Source organism: Takifugu rubripes, chromosome 10, assembly GCF_901000725.2.
Source record: "Takifugu rubripes chromosome 10, fTakRub1.2, whole genome shotgun sequence".
NCBI lineage: Eukaryota > Metazoa > Chordata > Actinopteri > Tetraodontiformes > Tetraodontidae > Takifugu > Takifugu rubripes.
The window spans coordinates 9,770,737-9,795,545 of NC_042294.1; the positions used below are offsets into that span (position 1 = coordinate 9,770,737).

A 24,809-nucleotide genomic window follows, 5' to 3' on the forward strand; every position below is an offset into this window, starting at 1 on the left:
TTTTTGGTTTTGTTTTTGCTGATGACAGGAAGTGTGAAGGCAGGTTTGAGCTCATTTCAGAGCCTCCTGACGGCATCTTCTCACCATCACCGTCGTGATTCTGTCGCTCCTGAGGGAAACACCGAAATGTGCGCTTGGAACCACCCACGGGCGCGTGCACGTCAGAAAGAGAGAGAGGGAGAGACCGGCTGCGCACACACCTACATTTGACACACGCATCTCTCTGGCACAGTCACGCACACAAGCGCGCGTCCTGGGAGAAGAGCGAGGGAGGGAGGAAAAGGAGACACATGTCAGATCGGATCCAGCAGGGGAATGTACTGGATTCCGCTGCGCACGCACCGGCTGTCCCGCACTGACGGCTGCGCTGCGTTAACGGGACTCGACACCGGGCTGAGGCCGGACCGGGACAGTTGAGAAAAAACAAAACAAACCAGAACCCAAAAAACAACAACAACCCAACAAGTCCATACAGGAGTCACCTGGCTGCTGCGCTGAGGAGGGGAAGGGGAGGCCGGAGGGTCGTGGAGCTGTGGCCGACCCGGGGAGCCTCAGTGCGGGCTGCCGGGTTTACCACCACCGCTTACGCACAACGGAGAGTCGGTGCAAAGTTCGCTCGATGGCGCTGGTGATGGAGCCGGTGAGCAAATGGACCACGGGCCAAGTGGTGGACTGGATGAAAGGTAGAAAACACGCGCGCGTGCACGCACGCGTACACACCGTCTCCCCCACGCACACGCTGAATGATTCCGATCGATTCAATTAGGATGTCAGAGGCCGGGAAAACCGATGGAGGCGTGTGTGTGTGTGTGTGTGTGTGTGTGTGTGTGTGTGTTTGCGTGCGTGCCCGTGTTTGCGCACGCGCGTATCTGGCACCTGATGATCAGTGGTAGATGATGTCATGTGTGAGTGACAGCAGCCACAAAAGGACAGAAATCAGGAAACTTTTGAGGGGGGGCATCATTAACTTTTTAATTTTGTTTGGGGGGGGTTATAACATTTCTTCACTGTCATGAACACCTAATAGGAATCCATCAGAAGAGCGAAATGATTATTCTATACAGTCATTAAGCTGCATTCAGGGACATGTTTGTAGGTGTGCTGTTGCCAGGGAAACCGTGTGTGATGTGATGGAGTACAGATTTAAGGGTACAGATTTAAGGGTTCGGAGACTATTTTTCCCAATGTATTACTGTGCGATAATTAGCATGTTATAATAGCTCCTTGGAGCGCTGAGTGTGTGGATCCACTCGATGTTTTTAGCTTCCACTTGGAGACAGATGTGCTTGATGCTGCGAAATCCAGAGAAAGGAACATCTTGAAAGTTCTATAGATCTCACAAAAGGAGACGTTATTTTGAAAATAATTGGTTTGGAAGGGAAATGGTGTAACGAGGATTGGCGACAGCGCACAATGAATAAATAGGCAGTACATTCACTTTTGGTGGCGAAGCTTAGCTGAGTTTGGCCACATTTCGCCACTTCGCCACACAGTCAATATGAAGCTATGTCTTGTCATTCCCCACAATCTGGATTCAAAACGTTTTCAATATATTATGCTGCAATTTTTGATTATTATCAAGTAAGATTTGAGTCATTTTAACTTTTTGTGTCCATAGGGACTCAGTGGTGCCTCATCAGGCGACACGTGGTATTACGGACGACAACTGCTTGATTCCGTTAGTTTCTTCACGTGAAACATGTTGATTTCCTCAAAGGTCATAAATCTGTGCAGGCTTTGGAAATGTCTCCGTTCCTCTTTGAAAATAATAGGAATTTTGTTGTCATTGGGCCATTTTATCATGATACTCTCATCTGTTGATTTGAGGACAAGGCTTTAAGAAATTTAAAAGAATTGTCTGTAGGAGCCAGAAGAGTGTCAGCAAAATGATTTTTGTTTTCTGGCTGTGGGTTAAATGCTGCAGCCATCAGACAAGAGGTTATCTTCATGCATAATTCAGGAGGCGGTATTGTTATTTCTGCAGCCAGGGGCCTGAATGAACGGTACAAAACAGTTTTCCACGTTAAAAAATGGTTTGTTATCAATGCTGTGATGTGTTTTCCGGCTTCATTGCTGCTGTTTCTGAAACATCTGCATAATTTTAGCCCCTCGGTGCTGCTCGCATCCAACCCGCTGCAGATAATTACAAATATCAAGCCCAGTCGTGCTCACTGCAAAGCCTGATCCATTAGTGTGATTTCTTATCATTTAATTTGGTTTGAATCACCAGCCACGTTTCAAATGTGATGCCGATACTGTTGGTGCAGATAAATCTTCCCTTTTGATCGAGAAATGATGACATTAAACTGATTCAGGCCTAATTTACGGATAGACGGGCTGACGTTCATGAATGGGGTTGTTGGTGTTCTCCACAAAATAAGAAACTATACTGTTTCCAAAAAAGATTCATCATGCTTTAAAATGGCAACGTTTTTTCTGCGAATAAGGCTGTTTTCTTTTAAAATTACCCCTTTAAATAATTCAGCGGCCGAATTTGAATAACGCTCCTCCACTCGAAGCAGCTTCTTCAGCAAAATATATGCATCCCGGGCAGCGTCCATCACCCTTTAAACCTCTCGAACTTTGTCCCTTCTTTCATTTAATAATGAATAGTGATAATTTTCATTTGTTTTATTCATTTTCCCTGAAGATGCATCATCACCGTCGATCCAAAGCTCCAACATCCAGACAAACAGAAAAATGTGCAACGGCTGCTAAAATTAGCAGCAACTGTTGTTCACACGCGTGATTAATGATGAGAGGCAGGTCAGAGGACCTGCTGACGGAGGCAAAGGCTTATTTACATGATGCCCCACGATGCCTCCATCATAGGATGGGTTGGTCACATACATATGGCGTGTGTGTGTGTGCGTGTGTGTGTGTGTGTACATGTGTATGTGTGTATGTGTGGGGGCGGATGGATGGTGAGTTGTTCGTCTCAGACCTTCTGTGCAAAACAGCTGACAGCGACACACACAGAAACACACACACACACACACACACACACACACACACACACACACACACACACACACACACACACACATGCTCCAAGACAGAATGCTGCACCCAGGTCCTTTGGACATTTGTGCTTTCAAACGCACAAACAAACACACACACACACACACACACACACACACACACACACACACACACACACACACACGTGCCATGCCTTAGTGTGGTATTCAGTCCATGCTGGGTCTCTTGGGTGTGTCTGTAGCAACAGGGAAACTTGATATACTTTTTGTACATTTCTCTCCCTCTGTCTGTCTCTGGTGTGTGTGTGTGTGTGTGTGTGTGTGATCACACATGTTGCAGGTGTTTGGGGCCAAAAGGTCTGGCCTTTGTTGACTTGGCAACATTGCTGCGCTGCCACGTCTGAGGCTAAAATGAGGCAACATCTTGCCGTGCGCTGCAGGGGATGCTGGGAAGTTCTGTCCCTCATCATATTCTCAAGCAGAAAGTGTGAGATGATTACACCTCATTTGTCTTGCGTGAATTTGATTGCTAGACTAGAAGAGGAAGTGCGACGTTGATGAGTGAGTTGTTCTGAGCGGAATCAGCCACAATGAGAGCCGCAGACTTATGGGTATCATTTCAGAACATTTCTCCCTTCAAGCAGGATCTAGATCGATCAATAAATCTGTTTGGAATCAGAGGGATCGAATTTAAGTGTTTACATTATAAATGAGCCTAAATATTGAGCATTTAAGTGTGAGCGATTTGGTGAAATCTAGTGGTGAGAATACAGACTGAACAACCCAAATATCTGCCCCTCGACCTCCTCCAGAGAACCTACAGAAGCTGTGTGGAACCAGACTGTATCACCAGTCCACCAGCAGCCTCGGTGTTTCGACCTTTCCCGGCCTGTGTTTTTGCTTCTCTTTTAGCTCATCTGCAGCTGACGGCAACAAAACTTTGATTATTACAGAAGCTTCGGAGCGGAACAGATGACTTATCGCCCGGCTGGGAGCGATAGATCTTTTATAAGACTCTTAAACGTCCCAGAAAATGGCTGCAGAATAGTTTCATTACGTGTGTGTGTGTGTGTGTGTGTGTGTGTGTGTGTGTGTGTGTGTGAGAGAGAGAGAGAGACAGAGAGAGAGAGAAAGAGGGTGTTTGTGGGAGTTTGGCCTGCCTGCTGTTGTGAAAAGTGTGCCTCTGTGGGAGTTAAGAGTGTGAGTCACATATGAATCATATTCTTTTTTTCTTCTTCAAACACTGTTTCTGAAACAAATGCATCCATATTACTACGCACAGAATAATAATACACATCAGAATTAGAGATCAAACCCCCGCTGACAGGACAGGTTCTGATTGGTTCAGACTCATGAGCTTTGCACGGGGGGGGGGGGACACCCTCTTCACTTGCTCATGCACCTGTTGCGTCACCTGTCGACATGTTGACATTCCTGTCCTACTGAATTATTAAAGAGGCCAGTGTTCCCAGTGACCCTCCAGAATGGACAGATGTTCATGTTTTCAGCAGTCCTAAAATTCGTTGAGCAGTGATCAAAAGATTAAAGGACTTTGTGGTTGCCACGGAGATTTGGCCAAGAAGGTTTTTTTGGGCCGTTTGACCACAAAGTGTTCAATCAAACTGGCACAATTGTCAACTTTTGTATCTGAATCAAGAATGAATCCAAACGTAAAGTCGTGGAAATATTCTTTAGATACAACAGGAAGTCCACAAATTAGCAGGGAAGTACTCCAGAATTTGTTGGTTAGTCCCTTTATTATAACTCCCCTTCTGTCCCCCTTGAGCCTGGTCCTGCTCAAGGTTTCATCCTGTTAAAAGTGTTTCCTGCCACTGTTGCGTGTTGACGCCCCAGGTTTATGTGGAGACATTTGTGATTGCAACAGATTCGGTATAAATAAGTTTGAATGAAGTTAAAAGTTGGTGGATCGGTGCAGAACAGGGAAAAACCTGGAGGGTCCCAGTTTGGTCCTGGTTCTGGCTTTTCTTTCTGCGTGCTTGTTCTCCTCGTGTCTGCGTGGATTTCCACCAGGTACTCGCAATTTCTCTCCACAGGCCAAAAAAGTGTCCATTACGCTGACTGGAGACTTATTATTGGCTGGTCTGTGTCCCATGATGGACTGGGGACCCACCTACGGACCCCTGGACTCCACTGTGGATCAGAAATCCAGACTGTAAACAGGATTAGTGACTCATGATGCTAACACGTTGTTAGCAGGTAAATGTGGTGAGGAACCACCGCGCGCCAGCCGCTAACTCCGATTGTTTAAAAGTCTTTCTGAGTCTGCGTGGGTGCACGTTTTCTCACCGATGTCACCATTTGACTCATCATTTGGGGCTTTCACGCTCTCCTTCAATGCCAACGATAAGAGGAGCTGATTATCGCTGAACTTTAGCTCCTCGCTGGATTAGCTACGCTTCTGCCTCACCGGCTCATAGTAACACTCGTGCTTCGCGTCTATTAGAAATTAGCTGCTTTTAGCGCTCATTAAGAGACTCGTGTGGAAGAACGGCGCAACAGTCGCATCAGCAAACAGCTGTTTGAGCTCGTTTGAGCAACGAGACAACAGGAGCAGACGTCAAAGCAGTTTCTAAAGCTACTGGAGGGTTTTCCAGTCCAGATTTAGGCTAAATGCTCGGTGGGTAGTTGATGCTAATTGGAATTACCATGTGTCGGGTACACTGAGCAAAGATATTCGACGTCCCTGAACTTTAAAGAGTTTGTGACCTGCGGCTAATGTCAAAGCTACGCGGAGGCCGCACAAAGCCCACCCGAGCATCGTGATGGCTTTATCAAGTTTAGTCTCGCAGCGAGCTCAGATATCGACCCGAGGCGTGCGGAAGATGGCGGAATCTATTTGACCAATTTGCCTCGTAAATAAGATAAAGGTGGCAAAAACGACGCCGCGTCATCGGAATTGATCGCTCGGAAAAGCTCGGCGGAAACGAGGGTCCAGGTTCGATTCCAACGTTGGGTTCTTCAAAGGCGAAAAGAGGAAAATAATGCAGAACTCACTAATGGGATTTGCGTGTGTGTGTGTTTGGGTGTGTTATTAAACAGTTTACACGTAATTAAGCCACCGTGTCGTTGTCGTTTTATTTCCCCCTCTCCTCCTCTGCACCATTCCCCCGTTCTTCTTTCACACCCTTAGTAGCGTGCTTATGATCGATGAGTCCGTTACGAAACAGTGACTTGAAGCTGGGGAAATCAGTCCTCTTTTTTCAGTGTGTGTGTGCGTGCGTGTGTGTGTGTGTGCGCGTGCTTGAGCGTGTCCACAGTTAGTTTGTTAAGACGTTGGAAGCTGGATGTGTTCATTGTTTTGGGAGCTGGGACCTGCTTTCCTTTGACTCAGCAAAAGCAAACTCTCTCTCTCTCACTCACCCACTCACCCACTCACCCCCCCCCCCCCCCCCCCCCCCCCCCCCCCCCACACACACACACACAGGTCTGTCCCACACACAAAACAAATGCTAAACAATTCAATAGAGTAGAATTCCCTCTGGGGGGGGGGTCCTCTCCTCCGTTAGCCTCTCTGTTTTTATCCCTGTTGGCTTCAGGTATTTTAAGGCCTTTTTATAGAGGAAATAATGTGTCTTAAATAAGTGAAATTTGACTGTAATTGTGGCCCAAACCTTCATGCTAACCATCCAGCCTGATGTGTGTGTTTCCAGGTCTGGATGACTGTTTGCAGCAGTATGTGTGCGTGTTCGAGCGCGGCGGCGTGTGTGGCGAGAGGCTGCTGAGGATCAGCCACGCAGAGCTGGAGGAGCTGGGGGTCTCTCGGATCGGACACCAGGAGCTCATCCTGGAGGCCGTGGACTTACTCTGCGCTCTGGTGAGTCGAATTTAACTCTTCACTTTAGTGTCAGGCGAATCCCCCCCCCCCCCGGTGTTAGTTGAGATTTATGCTTTTGTTTACTTCGACATGATTTAAGCAGCTATAAATTTAGGAGTTACGCCATTTGACAATAACATCAGAGTTTTGACCTTGTTCTGTAACTCATTATGGAAGACAAACATGTTTACAAGCCAGACACTATTTTGTATTCAGGCTGAAGGCTGGAGACACAATAGAGTGTGTGTGTGTGTGTGTGTGTGTGTGTGTGTGTGTGTGTGTGTGTGTGTGTGTGTGCGTTCTACATGCTACACAGTGTGGACCAAAATAAGCATTTCACTCTCAAAATGAGGATTCTTTTTGCTGATTCCTACAACTTAAGCAGGTAGAATCTAGAAATACAAATACATGTGTGTGTGTGTTTTCATAGAATTCCGGTCTCGAAACGGAGAGCGTCAGAACTCTGGCACACAAACTCGGCGCCTCTGCCAAGAACCTACAGAACTTCATTTCAGGCCGCCGTCGCAGCAGCCAATCAGAGAGCAGGTCCTCTCGGCGGCTCCCCAATGATTTGCTGACTTCTGTGGTTGACCTCATCACGGCCGCCAAGAGCCTGCTCGCCTGGCTGGACAGGTAATGTTTTTGTGATGTTCGAACTTCATCAGAGGCACCACTGAGCCTTTAACGAGTCGTGAATTAGCAATCAAACCAACAAATTAGCTTCATTGTGTCTGGTACAGAGAAGAAGTACTGCAATTTCCCCCAATTAAATGAAACGAACAATGGAAATTTAGCATTTTCTAAGAATAATACATAATTAAAACAGCAACATGTAATTTTGGAAGCACAATATTGATATATTCGTCGTTTATTTACCGCTAAAGCTAGTGCACGCCCTTTTTCTTCATCAAGTTCCCCTCTGTCTTCCCGCCACCGCTGCTTCATGTTTCCACCGCTGACAGCTGACGTGCACGCCACCAAAATCAAAGGTCTCCAAATGCCGGACAGGCGCCCATGTCTGTCCTTGGTCCCTCTTAGACGCTTAAAAGCCACACCCACCGGCTCCCAAACGCCCACAGAAGAAGCCCACGCGCTCGCAGACAAACACGCACCCTTGCAGCAAAACACGCTCTGTGAGCTTGAGCGTCCGCCCACGCACGGCGATGCGACTGTTAACTGGCAAGGCGACATCGAGAAAGAGACGCAGCAGAGCTCCTTTATACTGTGACACCAAACTTGAGGGGAAGAGCTCTTTGGTCGCTCAAATCCCCGGCGAGGCCTTTATTTCACGGAAATTTCCGAAGGGGTGACTAAAATCAAGCCCCTAACATCGTGTAGAGGTTCTGGATTTTCACGCCGGCGCCTCAAAGCCGAGCGATGACTCTTCGCTGAAAGGCTCACGACAGCATCAGATTAGCATAAATCGTGCTAGAGCCGACCCTTCTTCTCTGCCTGATTGCTGGTTATTAGTTCTCTCAGGAATGGAGGAGGACAGTCAGTTCAGCGCCCGGGCAACTGATGTAAGACACTTTCCAGTTTCTCTCTGAAAGGCGAGAAGGGACTCTGTGGAAGAGTCTGCGGACCGCTCAGATTAGCATTTTCATGCCTCCGATAGCCTGATGTCTCCTCAGATACGTATTTCTTTTCAGGTCTGCAAACACTGACACGGGAAGAGAAGCGAAATATCAGCATTCGTGTCATTCAACTCTTTCATGACACCACTGAGAGCATCCACGATAGCGTCAGTTTCCTGTTAGCTTATAAAAAGAGACATTATTTCTTCACAACCTCAAATATTGCAGGATAAAAGTTGATGCAACGGCTAAAATGAAACCACAGTGTAATGAGTATATACGTCTGTGAAAAACATTCGTTAGCGTGCTAATTACATTTTATGCTCGCTACAAGCTAACAGTTAAATCACCCTTAGAGATCATTTAAAATGAAGAAAAAGTTTAGAGAACAGAAACTTTTGAATTATTAGAGCAATTGGAAAATCTATTGATAAAATATTATTTTAGACAACATTATTCTCGCTACAGTGTCATTTAACAATGTAAAAAGTAACTGAAAGTAACTTTTGCGACTGTGAGCAAAATTTCTAAAAATCGGTATCTGGGCACGGTTCCTGCTGGAGTCCTACTGCAGACAGTCTGTGTTGCCTCGGGTCCTGCGTATATTTAGCACCAAGCCTCAGAACTGATGACCTGAATCTCGCTGAGATGCATCGAGCTCCAGAGACTGAGGCCGGATTTTGATCTGGGTCTTCAGCACAACAGAATCAAGTCCTGTCGTGTGGCACCTTAATGTTTATTAGAGCCCCTCTAGTAAGTGCTCTGAGTCCGTTATCACACAGGTGCCCTCAGAACAGGGTGGCCCAGTTACCTGGTTCTCCATTCATCCCTCCACTGGAGCTGCGTCCTCCTTCTTCCTTGAAAATTAATCAAAACTTTGAGTGTCCAGACGTCAGCAGCACTTTTCTCCAGTGATTTGTGCTCCGCTTTCTAAGCTGGTCGTGAAAACACCGTCGACCCCACGACTTTGTTTATCGGGCACCAAATGTGCGTGTTTTGATACCAAAAGTAACATTTGACCATAAATTCCACAGTGGCTGCTGCTGCTGTACCTGTATGGGAGCTTAGAACAGCTAGAACGGTGGCTCATTATGCTCTTGTTCCTAAATCTTGACGTTACTTGTTTCATATTCGACAATAACGCGAAATTGTCCCCCGAAATTCTTCTGCCGCTTCAGTTTTGACGCGCAAATGCGATGAATCCAAAGGCTCTTTCCGATTCAAGTACAGTCTGTGAGCCTGCGATGCTAACAATGCTACTGTCTGTCTCTGTACATTATCTAACGCAGCAGAAGCATTTGAAGATGCTCTGGTGTGTTATCTGTCCCTCCCAGGTCTCCCTTTGCAGCAGTGGCAGACTACTCAGTAACGAGAAATAATGTCATTCAGCTCTGCCTGGAGCTCACCACCATTGTACAGCAGGTGTGTGGAACAGTGTGCGTTGTGTGTGTGTGTGTGTTTTGAAGGCCGATAGCTCATATTCTGCCATAGCTGTCACCTCCCTCCACGAGTAGAGTGTGTGTGGGAGTCACGCAGCAGCCTCAGACTTCTGCGTCTTGGAACAAGACTCCATTTCTGGATATTCATGTCCTCACAGTCTGTCTTTTTTGAGCGTGATGTGTGTATAAATAAATGATAAATGCGGCGTGTTTGCGTGGGCGTGCGGTATCTGCGAGGGTATAGACGATGCAGGTGCTGGGTTCCGTAAAGCGAGGCCCAGACCGTGAGGTGGTTGGGATTTTCTGAGACAGGATGTTCTGCCCGCGCTACATTAAACTCTGCTTTCCCCACAGGACTGTACGGTGTTTGAGACTGAGAACAAAATCCTCCATGTGGTGAGTCCTGCTTTCTCATCCAGCTGTCGTATATTTGTTCCATGTTCACGGGCGCAGTTTTCTAATTCACGCATTGTGAAACACGTTAAGTAAACAGAGGCTCCAGTTGGTGCTTGAAAAAGAGCCGAGGAGGTTTATTTGATTTACTTGGTTCCATGAGAAGTTCCTGCCAATATGTAATTAGCGTAGCTTAGCACAGAGTTGGAAAGAGGATAGAAACGATCCCGGTTTTGTCCAAACATTCAGAAGCATCCAAGGCCCCTTTCTCAGATGCAATAACTGAGAACAGAGAATATATCTTCTGATATGACATTGAAAACTAGGTTCGTGTAGGATTTTGTCTTTTAGATGTAGAGCTAGCTTTATTGCCCCTTTATTACAGCAGTGGCTTTGACCAAAGGAACCAGTCAATCAGAGACACACTTTAAACTGTCTTCCCAGGCAGCTAATGCTAATGATATAACATTGCTGACTCAATAACAACAATTAAACATGTTTAAAGTTGCTAATGGTGTAAAGTTATGTCATTATATTATCCCTGATTGGCCTCTACTTAGCCTCCTATAGCTTGCTAATAACTAGCTTTATCTTAAGCTAATGGTTTTTCTCAGTACGTGCTGGGGTTGTCCTTGATTTGGTCCAATTCTGATCCATTTTTCATTTTCTTTTCAAGCTGACGTATTATTTTTTTCCTTTCCTCCACTTTAATGACGCCCCCCCTACCCCCACCCCCCCACCCCTCCACCCCCTGCGAGTGCATTCCCTCCCATAAAATCTGATGAAGCACTGCAGCTCTATCGTCCAGAAAATGCGCTGTCAGAACCACTCTGGAGCTGGCAAATGATCCCCAAACTGTCGCCACATCCTCTGTTGTTCCTGCAAAGGCTGTTTTATTTGTTGCCGCCGGCAACAGGGCTTAAATTCACCTCCCACCATCTTGATGTGGATGCAGGATAAACAACAGTAAAGAAAGACAGAAAGCGGCTGATTTAAAGACGGGGGAATGTTTGTTTCCCTCCGAGCGCCCCAAAGGTTTGACAAGAGCCATGATGTTATAAGATTGCTTTGTTTTCATTGCCGGCCTCCAACATAATCGATTCTGGTCTCCTGTAATAACATTTAAAGAACAAATTGGTTTGAATTCACAGAACAAAAGATGAAATTCAAGCGTGAATTAGGGAGCACAGAAGGTTTACTCCAGCATGCTGGTGTTTTCCTCCTGCTCCCATCCCCGCGCTCCCACCGGGGCCTGTGTTTCGTAAATGTTCCCTGCGTTATTACTCCCGTATTTCTTCTCTCTGTAGTGCAAAACTCTGTCGGAGGTGTGTGAGCACATCGTTTGTGTGTCATCGGACCCGCTGGTATCTCAGTCGGCCCACCTCGAGCTGGTTCACCTCACTAACATCAAGCCCTCTGAAGGCCTGGTAATGTGTGTGTGTGTGTGTGTGTGTGTGTGTGTGTGTGTGTGTGTGTGTGTGTGGGTGTGTTTACTCAGCTTTCATAACTCCTTTGGTTTGGTGTATTTTGTGTATTTATCTGTTTGGTCGGTGCTCTCGCCCTGTTTATCCAAGTTCTGCACTCTCAGGTCCTTCCTCTGCACCATTTGGTGCTACTGTGAGGACCATTTAGACTAAATGACAACGTCCCAACAAACAATGGCTGTGTTTGTTCTGGTTGCGTGTTGTCTGTGTCACTGGTAGTTCTGCTGCGGCTTCTTTGCCAGAGCTTGATGACTTAAATACTCCGACTCCCCTCTGACAACCAGGTGATGCAGGATTGTGTCACTGATTCATGTCTCGGCCGGCTGATTTCTCATCATCTCTGTTCCTCCTGACTGACAGACTGATGTTCAGTTTAGGTCTAGATTTTTGGTTTGTCTGGACCTGGATCCAGATGGCTGCTTTCACATTGTAGGTCTTTATTTTGAATTTAGAAATTTGACCCGTATAAACATGGACGCTATTAAGTCAGTGTTCATGGCCTCATTGTCACGTTGGTCAGTAGGCACTTATAAAAAGAAATGTGGTTAATAATGGAAGAATGACTGAGGAGAAAGAACCGGCTTAATGGAGAAAAGACTGCTAGTACCTCACAGTGGTGTGTGTGGACCTGGGGGCGGGGCTAGGAGAGGTGGGCGGTCCCACAAGAACCACATTTCAGGAAGTCAGAGCAAACCAAAGCATTACAAGGGAATCTGATTTCTGTTATAACCATACAAACTTGTTGAATGTTGTGTTTCTATTGGTTGTCGGTCTCCATAACGATAACGACAGAACTCACCTGTGTGAATACCGTCTGCATGTGCGAATGGACTGAGCGTGTTGTGAACTTCCTCTTTCCATCCATCCATCCATCAGGGGATGTACATCAAGTCAACATATGATGGCCTACACGTCATCACGGGAACGACTGAAGGGGTAAGCCATGCGAGTTATTTCTCCTCGTAGCCACAACGTTCTTGTCTATAAACTTAGATCTTCAAATTGGATTTCACTGGGATGATCCAGAATTATCTCCCCTTCAACGTTTTTTGGCTGCTGAATTGTTGCTTGCCGGACTAGTTGTTGACACCGACACCAAGAGATCAATAACTGCGGATCAATTCACAGCGCTTCTGCTTCTGTCTGTCTTCTGTGTCTGAAGTCTCCAGCTGACCGCTGTAAGAAGATCCACGCAGGAGATGAAGTCATTCAAGTCAATCACCAGACTGTGGTAGGTCTCATGTTCTGCACGTCAGCGCGTGTGAACACTGGTGCAAAGGAAAGGGAGAAAAAAAGCAGGTAGTGGTCAAAATAGCTTTGATATTTTGCAAAGAGCGTCGTGTCTGCTTTGATCTCTAAACTCTACCTGACCTGGCTTTAAATTATGTGACTTGAATTTTCCTGGTGACCTTCTGCTTTCTGATGTTTGGTACCTCAACAAGGTAGCCGGAATAATAATTAGCATGTTGGGATCCTCCAGTCCTTTCTGCCCCTTGTCTGACATTACGATCAGTCAAGAAGACAAAATAACTCCTCCCAAAGACAAAAGGGCACCAAACAACGGAAGAGTAAAGTTCTGGGGAGTTTATATTAGCTAACCTTGTGCAGCGCAGGCTGTTGTCCTCACGACCTTCCCGTTTCATGGTTTCGGAGCTAAAAACAGAGGAAGACAAGTGACAAGATGCGATTGTTTTCAAATTGAGGGCAGGTTACATCACATGAAAGCTCTATAGATAGATTCACCACCTCCACACCTCACTCAGGAGGCTGAACAAGCCCGATCTAATCACGACGTGGACCGAACTCCGGCTGTGTGAACAGAAACGCAACGCTGAGATTGTGCTGCTCCGCGTCCAGATGATGATGATGATGACATTTTTCCTCTGGCAGGTGGGCTGGCAGTTACGCAACCTGGTGGGCTCACTGCGGGCCGATAAAGGAGTTGTGTCGCTGACCCTGAAGAAGCGTCCCCAGAGCACGCTCAGCTCTGCCCCGGCGCTGCTGAAGAACATGCGCTGGAAGCCCCTCGCTCTGCAGGTGGGGCCGCCTCTACCTTTTATAGACTTTATTAAAACACGTTGCTGGCCCACATAACTCCCCATGGCATTCCCGCCCCCCCCCTTCCCCCACATAACCGCGATGCTAAGGAAGGATGCTAATTAGGTCAGTATCCTGCAGCCCAGCAAGGGTTTGTTTTCCAGTTCAAAACAAACTGGGGTTACTGGTAAAAAATCCATTGGAAGCGGCTGAAATCTTGTGGTTGATATCAAAAAAGATCCTCTAATGACCAGTAATTATCCCTACAGTTCTTCAGAAATTAACCTGACATAATAATTTTAGCCGTATGTGATTCTTTTGTAAAAAATACAACTTTAATTAAAGAAGTGGATAGGAATGATCTTTAAAGGTGTTTTTAAAGTTATCTTCACTTAATCACATGCTACTATTATAACTATCACCCCCTAGTGGTCTGGAGTGCAACTGTCCTGGCATGAGCTTAAAAAAATCCTTCCAATGTGCGGCAAAAACTACATAAATTGTAGTTAAAACTTGACCTTCAAGTAACTCATGATAACAAATTCCTCCATCCATTCCCTATTTTCATGCCTGAAGCCAACCCGAAGCCCAGGTAGCGGTTCAGCCACACCTTCAGGAACCCCCACCAAGAGCTCAGCCCTCCAGGACCTTCACATCCCCCCTCCACCCTCTGTGCCATACACACCCAGGTAAACAAGCGCTTCATTGATGGAAGGATGAAAATGAGTTGAAGAATCACCTTTGACTTTGATGTGCCCATCCTCATCGCCTCTGCTGTTTCCATAGAGATGAGTCTGGAGCCTTGTCTGGAGATGAGGCCTCTCGTAACCATGGCGGCGTCAGCGTCAGTAAGCGTTCTGACTCACCGAACTCCTTCCTGGATCAGGAAACTCGTCGACGAGAAGAGGAGGAGCCTGTATACTGCACCACACCCACATATGGTAACCCGTAACAATCAGTATGTGTGTATGTGTTCTCGTTTATGTCACACATTGAGAACCAGAGTGTTTTATCTTACGTGAGAAGTGAGGACAGGCCTCAATTTAAGGTCATGGTTTTGAAGTTGCAGCTAAAGTTACTGTAAAAATGGAAGTTGTTGTTCCCCAATCTTCTGTATTGGCTGGCTTTTTTTAGATATTGAGGGCTCTATATTGGTGCTCTACGTCACCCCAGCTATGACGCTCCATCCAAGTCGTTGAAGGCTGTTGAGGGCCCAACCTAAGCAGACGCCATGAGGGATCTTCAAAGTTTTTGTATTTGTGTGTATACACAGGCAGGCTGAGGCCCATCTCCATGCCTGTGGAGTGTAACTGGACGGGTGACTATGAAGACCCAGCAAAGCTTAACAGAGATACCCGCAGAGGTGTGTGTGTGTGTGTGTGTGTGTGCGTGTGTGTGTGTGTGTGTGTGTGTGTGTGCCTCCTTAGATCGGGTTTTATGTTCCCATCGCTCTTTATTACCAGTAGATCATTACGCGATTGTGTGGGATCAATGCGCCTCCATCCTTTTTTCTAATTCTGTAGTTCCAACTCTCATCTGATTACCATCACAGAGACATTCAATAAAGGTGTGTGTGTGTGTGTGTTTGTGTGTTTGGGGGGGGATGGGGAGAACAGTTATACCGAACAGAGAGTGAAAAAATGTAAGACTGGTAGAAAATAGGGGTAAATGAGAGGAGAGGAAGAGGGAGAAACTGAACAAAAATAAATAAATTCCCCCTGACCTCCACCTGAATCCTCTTGCACAGTTGCCATGGCGACAGAAGCTCTTTCTCTGAGTCTCACTTTCCCCTGGCCGCTGCCTAGCAACCAGGAGAGGACATGGGTGGAGAAGACATTGTGAGTCCTGAGTTTCCCTTCCTTGCGCAACAGCGATGAGGAAGTTGGTTCACAACAATGCAAGACGCAACCCCCCCCCCCCCCCCCCCCCCCCCCCCCCAAAAAATATGTGGAAATGAAAAAAAAACCTCCTTGCCAGCAGCTCGCTCCAGTTTGAGCAAGTTTAAGTTTGATTGCTCACAAAAATGTAACGGGATTTATTACAAAGGGTAAAACTCAGGCAAAGATTAGAGAAGAGCTCTAAGATGAGAGAAGAATTCTAAAAAGTGTGATTTTTGACATATTGATTTCGGTTGCCAACTCCTCAGAAGCATCTCTGATGCGCTATGCTGCCCTCTCCACCATGGATGACAGGACCACCTCTGATGACTACTCATCCCACACAGCTCGTCCCGGCAAACGGTCCAATAACACGGCCAAACGTGCCAAGAGGCGGAGCCACCACAGTCAAAGTCCCTCCCATTATGTCCTCCAGGCCAATCAGAGAGATTCCCCACCGAGAGACCCCACCCCCATTTATCATGTAAGTCGTTTGCTATCTGAGACACTGCTGGGCTGTTTGAGCGTCTTATTAAATTAGCTGGGGGATAAAATAGCAGGAATGACTTAACATGGGTGTAAAATACAACATTTTCTATTTTTGGTGCGGGTTAAATGAATTCAGTGAATAGCACACTTGATAGTATTTTGATTGTGATTGGCCATGATTGTACATGTAATTCCTTTATCATTTTTATTCGCACATCATTTCAAATTTTGTTCAGCTGCTTCAATCATACAGCTGAGTTAACAGGTTCAAGGTTGATCTCACTGAATACATGTCAAGTTAGTCTATATGCAACTGAAATGCCAGCATATTACTATTAGTTAAAAAATAGTTAGCATGAAGGATTGATCTGAGATTAGATCTGAAGTTGCACAAAGGTTTGAAATAATTTGCAATCTGTTTTGATTTGAGAACAAACAGAAACTGGAGCTTTCCCCACTGGTAGAGCTGCAGGAAATGTGACATGATGAACAACTGCTGACTCATGACATCCTGACATCTGTCCGCCTGTGCGCCCGCCTGTGTTTGGCTGCTCTGAGGTCCTGACACGTTTGTCCAGGGGTGACCTTATCCGTAATGACAGCATCTCTTTGTAACTTGAACGTGTTTGCGCCTGAGTTCCACTGTGGCCATCGGTGCTGAGATGGCAGATGGTGCATCAGTGGGTGTGGGCGGGATCATGTCATCTGGCTAGCCGAGCGTACGGCCATGTTTGGCGCCGCTCCAGGCACGCATTTAATATTGTGACGCTGACGCTGCCGTTGTCCGGACTGGCCAGAGGAGGGAGGTCACAGCTTAAACATGCTAGTCAGAACTTCATCATGACAAGCTAGCTTGTGACTTTTGGATAAAAGTGGATAATAAATGCTAATAAGGCTAGCCAAAACAAACATGGGTTGGGACTAGAGCACCAATTGTTTATTAGCCATTAACATTCTTTAAGATCTACCCTAAAGAATTGCCCAAGAATTTAAATATGTGTCCAATAAGAGCGGATTTCACTTATTTTTTAATTTGGATACATTTTTAAAAAGTTGCATTTACTTTTATAAACCTTGAAACATGACAAAGATTTTACAAAGCATTCAAAAACGACAGAATTGTACAACAGTCCGGCGACGCTGTGGAGGACAGTGTTAACATGTACAAAAGAAGCTACAACTTTATGAAAATGGTGTCTGTACAACAATGTTTACCCCTCAACCACCACCTGTTGGCAGATCATTCATCTTCACATTAATGGCGGATCACCCACAGATTTACACTACAAAGACTGTCGTCTGCAGCTTCAAAGTAACCTTGAAAACACCTCTGCACACTTGGCCTTTGTGTTTTGCTTGTGGAAACTTTCTGCCAAATCCCCCCGAGATCCGTTCTCCCCCTCACCTGTGTCCCTCCACCCCGGCTGCCACCTTCCTGTTCTATCTTTAGGGGTGTGAGAGCCGCGGAGGTCCTCCACAAGCTCTACTTTTCCACCCTCACGTGTGTGAGAAACAGATAATGAATGTTTCCCTTTGTGCCTGCTGCTCCTGTCATCTTTCATATCCCAGGATTCAGCAGCACACAAAAGGCCGCTGATTCATCCCGACAACCAGCTCACCCCCCCCCCCCCTTCTTCTTTGTTTTTATCTTTGCAGACGTACCAGCAGTCGTCATCTCTGCAGTCAAAGAGCAGGAAGAAGAATAAAGGTAAGCCGATTGGTTCAGACCGAGCTTCCTTCACGCTCTGTTACCTGAGCGCAGGTGTGCTCAGTGATGCACGGCCATGTTCCGGCAGTCGGACGGAATGTTGCTCTTATTCGTCTCCATGGAAACGAATAATGACTTTTTAAAAACCTTTGTCATAGTTTGAGATCACCTTCATATCCTAAAGCCACAAATGTCCCGTAGAGCCGTTTTTCTTCCTCTTGCCGCGATGTTTTTTCTCCATCGTTGTCGCTCTTCTAGCTACCCGATGTCACTTTCTGTCCCTCTGTGACCGAAGCTTTCTTCTCTTCTCGCTGCTCTGATGAGGATCAACATGCTGGAAACTGTCCTTTTCACTCTTTTCACCATCTGCCACTGCGAGAAAAGCTCAGAGAAGCTCAGAAAATCCTCGGCTCCATCTGCACGTTTGTCAGCCGGCGGATCAGCTGGTTTGCAGGACAACAATCAGAGTTTGCAAGATAAAGTGAAAATAACAATCATCTACCAAGCTTAAAATACCAAGATTAAAATTATTTACAGACGTGCCTGAACATTGTCCAGTACAATTTAGATTCGTACAACTTAGCTAGCTTGTCAGCCAACTTCTTTCACTGCTGAATTAGCATTCCAGTATAACTTCAGTGCGCAAGCCAGATGCTAAATATACCAAAACCACACACTGTGACCTCCGACCTGGAACAAACCGAATTTTTAATCGTGAAAGATGCTAGAAATACAGCAAAAAACTTCTTTTTTTTCCCTATCTTCACTGCCTTCGCATTTCTTTCGTGTCGTTGCAGGCCGAGCGTTGGCCTCCCTCAGTCGGAGGCGTGTTTCCTGCAAGGCTCTCGGCAGAGGAGACTGTGAAGGCTGGCTGTGGAGAAAGAGGGATGCCAAGGGTTACTTTTCGCAAAAGTGGAAGAAGTACTGGTTTGTTCTGAAGGATAATTGCCTCTACTGGTACATCAATGAAGAGGCGAGTCGGCCATTTCTGTTATTTAAAATGTCGGTAAATATGGAGCTAGCGTAATAGCATTCCCATCTAAGGGCAATGGTCGTGATGATGCTGACTGACATTTAGTCACATGATATGCAGTTAATTTTATTTAAATTTTGATCCAAACTCTTCTTTTTCCTCTTCCTGTTCAGGATGAAAAGGCCGAAGGTTTCGTCAGTCTTCCAGAGTTTAAGATCGACCGAGCCAGCGAATGTCGCAAGAAGTAGTAAGTGCATGAGCCTTTTCATATTTGTAGGAGTACTTGTTCGTGCTGGGTTTACGTGCTCTTATGAATAAATGTTAGCCTGCCATAATAACTCTCTCTGCTTCCCTCTAGCGCCTTTAAAGCATGTCACCCCAAGGTCAAGAGTTTCTATTTTGCAGCAGATGGGGTGGACGACATGAACAGGTAAAAGAGCCTGATGAAAGCTGGTTAGCTGATTTGGTTGATAATTCTTTGATGTGCATTACAATTAAGTGCAAACCCATCAACAACCACACAGTTCTTATGGTTAGCTTAGCATACATATTGCAATCAAAGGGCACCAGCTAGCCTGTCCAGTCTTTTTAGTACAGATCAGAGTGTGTTTGGGAACTTGGTGTCAGTTTTCTGATTCCAAGCACACCCATGTAGAATTCAGCTGACTTTTGAGAGGTATTCTGGGAGATGCTGCTGCTGCTGTTTTGACTAGCGAGTTTTGTTGCCTAACAACGCTGCAGCCCTCATTGAGTTTGCATGTTCTTTTTTTTTTTAATATCAGAGGATGTTTTTAATTCCTCTGTTCGCTTTAGCTCTTCCTCATCTTTCTTTGTAACCAACAAGTCTTCTGTCTCTCAGATGGCTGAGTCGTCTCAACATGGCCGCTGTGGGCTACGCCGAGCGGGAGAGGATTCGCCAGGAGCAAGGTCAGGGTTCAGAGTCCGATAGATGCTGCTGGGCACCAAACATTCTAATTAGTGTCTTTCAGTTCCCGAGTAATAAACCCTCCTGTTGCTTAAGCCCAGACAGCTGTTAGACATAGTGTTTAACTGTTGGTTTGTGTTTCCTGCAGATTACTGGAGCGAGAGTGAACATGAGGAGGACACCACCTCCAGCCCAAAACAGGACAGTCCCCCACCTCCATATGACACCTACCCGCGGCCTCCATCTGTGGGTCACACACGCAACCAGTAGCGAAATCACCACTGTCATAAAATAGGTCGAAAACAACCTTCTCCACCCTTTTTTGTTAGATGAGCGCCTACGTGGAAGGTAGAACCACCCGTCTGTCTTCCACAGAGACGTCTCGCTCTCGTTCTTCTCAGGAGGACTTCCTCTGCAGCGACCCCCCAGCTGTGGCCGCTGAGCCGCAGTACCACCCTGGACCAATGATGGGAGGCACCACACACAGCGGGAGGAAACCAGGAGGAAGCAGCAGCAGCGATGTCCAGTACAGATGTGATCCTGTGGAGGTGAGACCTGATTTATGTTTGAAACACTCTTTTTGTTAGCGTAGTCCTAAACATTTGCCTTGTATTGCTTCAGTTCCGCTCCAGTCCTGCGGGGGGCAGCAGCGAGACTGGTTCGCCAGGCCGTTCGTCGTCGTCTCAGAGACGGTCCTGGCAGGACTTGATTGAGACGCCGCTAACTGAGGCCGGGCTTCATTACCTCCAAACTGGACCCTTAGGTGAAGCACAAACGTGAAATAATTCTGTGCAACACTGACGGGGGAAAAGATGCCGCAATGTTTCTTGTTTTCATGGAACCAAATAAGTTGGTTTCGAATGTTCCAGGCGATGATTGACAGAAGTTGCTGTTTTTCTTCTCTCCTCTGACTGACAGAGGACGCCGTCTTTGCTGATCCAAGTACCGGCGGGGGGTCGATGATGGCCGGAGCCGTTTACACCCTCCCCGCGCAGCGCAATGTCCCGTTGCCTGTGGCAATGCAGAGGCTGATCCCTATGGCAACCCAGGGAGGGAAACCCCGCAGTTTCACGCTGCCTCGAGACAGCAACCTACACTCTCTCCTAGCACCTCCCACCAAAGAGGAACAGCAACCACGTAACGGTGAGTTCACCACTGTGGGTGTCGGCAAAGTACAGAGCGCACGATGAAAGGTGTTACACTGATGACGGCCACCTGAGACCAAAAACAAGGTTTGAGAATTTGTCGCTGTCATACTGCAGCAGAAATTAAAAAAAAAAAAAAAAGAAAGAGAAAAACGCTCTGAGGCATCTGTTTAAATCTCAGAGGGTGACCCATCATGCAATGCTCCGGTGAGGCAAATGAGATAATGGGGCATCAGTAGCCTGTGGAAACAGAACAAACGCTGAAGGGAAACACTGACATGAGAACTCCAAAGACAAGACTGATGAGGAACCTCTGAAGGGGAACGAAGATGCTCTTCACAATCATTAATAACCTCTCTGGGTTAAGAGACATTGTTAATACATCTAAAATTCCTCTGACTGAAGGTTAAAAAACAGGAGTATCTGAATAACCAACCATGGCTCAAACGGACAGTGAAACATGGAGGGGGCGGAGCTAAACAGTGTGAACGACACAAGGAAGCTGCTCGCCACCTGTTAACTATTAATAAGCTCCTACATTTGGGCAGGAAGGAATTTAAGTATCACTGAAGCACCATAAGCTTGAAGAACCATCTCAGCTTGTGCTGGACGGGGGCTCTGACATCCCTCTCTCCACTCCCACAACAATAAACGATGCAATTTAGAATTTACTGGGCTTCTGCGTTGTGATTAATCATGATTAATCCGCTTCCACGCTATGATTCATCTGAATTTTAATTATTTGACAGCCCTGATTAAAACTCTCGCTGGTTACGTTGGGGAAAATCTGCAGAGAAAGTAGAACCTGGTGTCATTAGAAGTATTGGAAGTATCTGAAACTGTGAGCATGTACCCCCAGATCACCTCCGCTGCCCTCCTTTACTGGTCCCTGTCTTTGTCTGTGAAGGCGGCAGTGAGGGTGCGTCCTTGGGTGACCTGTTCCGGGCGTGCGAGCAGGGCGGGGTGTGTCCCCTCGGCCGTGGCTTGGAGGGCAGAGGTCAGTCGGAATTCCGGCAGTCCTTCCTGCGGCGGGCCGACGACCCTCAGCTCAACGAGCGTCTGCACCGCCTGCGCATCCTGACGTCCACCCTGAAGGTCGGTCCTGAGCTTCGCTGAACCACCTTCTTCATTCACACAAACTCATGTGAAATCCATCAAAATATCTCCTCGTCCCTCCATGTGACTTCCTGTTGCACACGTTGCAGGTTCCTGTTCCACAAAAAGCTAAAAGAAAATCACTTTTTTTGACCACAATATGCAGGAAACTGTGGTTTGAACTTGTGATGCTCATTATCACATTCAGAGAACATAAACAAGCTGCCCTGAACACATTAGCCACACAAAATGAATCCCAACCTTTGTAAAGCTGAATAACCACCTCTGTATTTACCAATGGTTAACGCTAATTATGTGGCTAAATGCTATTTGTCTGGTTAAATGAGCATCAGCCTCTCTAAATGCCCAACTGGAGCATTTTAATCACCCTCTGGTGGTAAGCTGCATTCTCCTCACTCCAAATGTTATTTTTTGTTGTTTTGATATCACATTAATATGCCAAAACTATCATAGCTAATGGCTAACTTATGGCTTAGCATACTCTTGTCAGTGGTGTGGGATGGTAGCAGTTATATTCCCACACAGCTGACGGTAAATGTTACACATTTGTGCAACTACAGACTCCGTCTTTAAGAATGTTCTGTGACCTTTGAGTTCCGTCCGAGTCTCTGATGGACTCAAACCCAGACATGCTGCTAATGTCCTCTAACGTGCCGGCGTCTGTCCATCTGTCTTGTCCGGTCTGTTCTTGGGTCGTGGGTCTGTTTTCATTTGTCCGTTAACCAAGCGGCCATCTTGTCTTTGATCGGGCGTCTCTGTTTGTTGGGTTTGCATCGTGGTTGCTTCTTCACGTCGAGCGTTAGCCGCTTCGCTACGTATGGCGTGTTTTGCTTTGGCTGCTGCTGGGGCATATGCATGTTTGTCGTTTGGCTCAGGTCAGCTTGGGATGGGAAGGCTGACCCTAACCACTGCTTCGGTTGCCTTGGAAACAACGAAACTTCTTGAACATTTGCAGAAAGGCTGGTCAGAGTTTCACTCGTGTGTGTGTTTCCTCCTAACTGTGTGATCTGCCTCTTGTGTGTTTCAATGTTCAACCAAAGACAAAACAGACATATTTAAAGTGATGGAGCCCCTCCTGTGTTTCTACATCCTCTGTAGGACAGGGAGGGGGAGCTTGCGTTGATTGACAGGCTGCTGGCCAAACCAGAGCTGTCGTCAGCAGAGTTCCAGGAGTGGAAACGAGCCTATCAGGAGCTGTTCTGTCAGGAGCCCGAGCCGACCGCCGAGTCAGACCCCGGCCCGCCCCTCACGCCGTCGCTCTCGCACACGCACTCCTACATCGAGACCCACGTGTGACGGGTGAACATGCCTCCGCGCTCTGACAAAGTTGTTCTCCTGCTCCAGAAAACGGTCAGGAGGGTCACAAGAACACGGCGTCTCGCTTTCAGAGCAAGTGCTGCTGCTCTCAGAGGAGACGCTCGAGTCGATCCGCGAGCTGATTGGCTGTGCCGCTCCGGTTGGCTCAGGGGCAGATGATCAAACTGATTCCTAAGTATTACGTGTTAGCTTTTGTGCTATTTAAACAGCTTGGACTCCAGTTTATTCCGGCTGACGTGGACTCAGATTTCAAAATCACGTTTCATCCTGCTTGTTGTTGCATGTTGACGCCGACTGCAGCGTCTCACTGGGCCCCATCAGGCTTCCTACTGGACACCCACCCCAGTTGTACAGTTACTGTAACAGAGCATTTATCACAGGTCTTTTTGAACAAACCAGTCTTCAGCTAGTTTCGTTGTGCTGGTTTTGGTCAAACTGTGCTGGGCTGGACCTCAAGCATGCTCTCACGGAATTAAACTAAAGGAAGAATCCACCCTGAACAAAGGAAATACCCTCATGCAACAGGAACCATCCCAAGGTGTGATTACAAAGGATTGCAGTCATAGCAGTACCCCAGAAATGACAAATCTCCCCCCTTCGGTGGGTTTTAAAATGTTAAAACTGTAATAATTGAGAAATCCCAGTTTCACCACGTGGAGCTCTTGAAATAGAAATGATAATCATTTTTTTTCCGGGAACAATGAGATTGGGAATAATCTGTTTGAAAAAACTCATAATCAGCCCCTGAAGTCTGACAGAAGATGCTGGATGTTTCACTCCATCTTGGTAAAAGGCGGAAAGGGTGGATTTTTCCTCCAAGTTCTTCACATCCTGCATGCCACAGAGACGATTGGAGGACTTGTTTGCATAAAATCCAGATATACTACGATTCTTATTTATATGATCTGCTTCCAAATGACCTGATCCTCAGAGACGCACAAGAAGAAATGCACAAAACCCTCATTCATGCTGTTCCTCTGCTGCTGCCCGTGGTTGGTTGTGGTAGCATGTCTCTGCTGTAGATAGATACATTATTCTTTTCTTTTTTGTGTGTTTGAGAATCTCTAGATGAGTAGATCTCTCTTTATAGAGTGTAAACTAAGTGTCTCGGATAATCTAACTTCATTTTCTCAAATTATTTTGGACCGGCTGAGTGAAGATTGGTTAAAGGTTAATCTATTAATAAACGATATTTAACGATATTTATTTACGTGATCATTTTGCGTATTCTGTGGAGGGTGGGCCAATAAAGTGTGACTCTTTGGACAAACGTGCCTTTGTGTTTGTTTTTTTACGGATTCCCACATTAAAACAGGGGTTTTTCAAGTAATACTGCAACCAGCTACCAGAGGAGTGTTTAAGATGTTGTTGGCTTCCCACACCACCCAGCTTTATTTAGTTCAAAACTAGTTAATTAGCTCCGAGCTAACTCTGCACTCATATTCTCTAAATCAAAGAACTAATTTGTGTCAATGACTTTTGATCTCATGCAAATTATTATCCAATTAAAGACAAC

General features: G+C 46.4%; 1 protein-coding gene across 1 annotated transcript; it reads left to right on the forward strand.

The window, feature by feature from the left end:
- Positions 1-24,807, forward strand: cnksr2a (connector enhancer of kinase suppressor of Ras 2a). Its single transcript, XM_029842978.1, has 24 exons — positions 1-683; positions 6,653-6,816; positions 7,247-7,449; positions 9,725-9,812; positions 10,184-10,225; positions 11,530-11,649; positions 12,583-12,642; positions 12,869-12,937; positions 13,597-13,743; positions 14,320-14,432; positions 14,530-14,684; positions 15,017-15,106; positions 15,890-16,104; positions 17,766-17,817; positions 18,615-18,790; positions 18,964-19,037; positions 19,149-19,220; positions 19,650-19,717; positions 19,864-19,961; positions 20,045-20,263; positions 20,337-20,478; positions 20,634-20,858; positions 21,768-21,955; positions 23,075-24,807. Exons 1-24 carry the CDS (start codon positions 620-622, stop codon positions 23,270-23,272), a joined length of 3,042 nt encoding a protein of 1,013 aa, XP_029698838.1. The 5' UTR covers positions 1-619; the 3' UTR covers positions 23,273-24,807.
- The last annotated feature ends 2 nt before the right edge of the window (positions 24,808-24,809 follow it).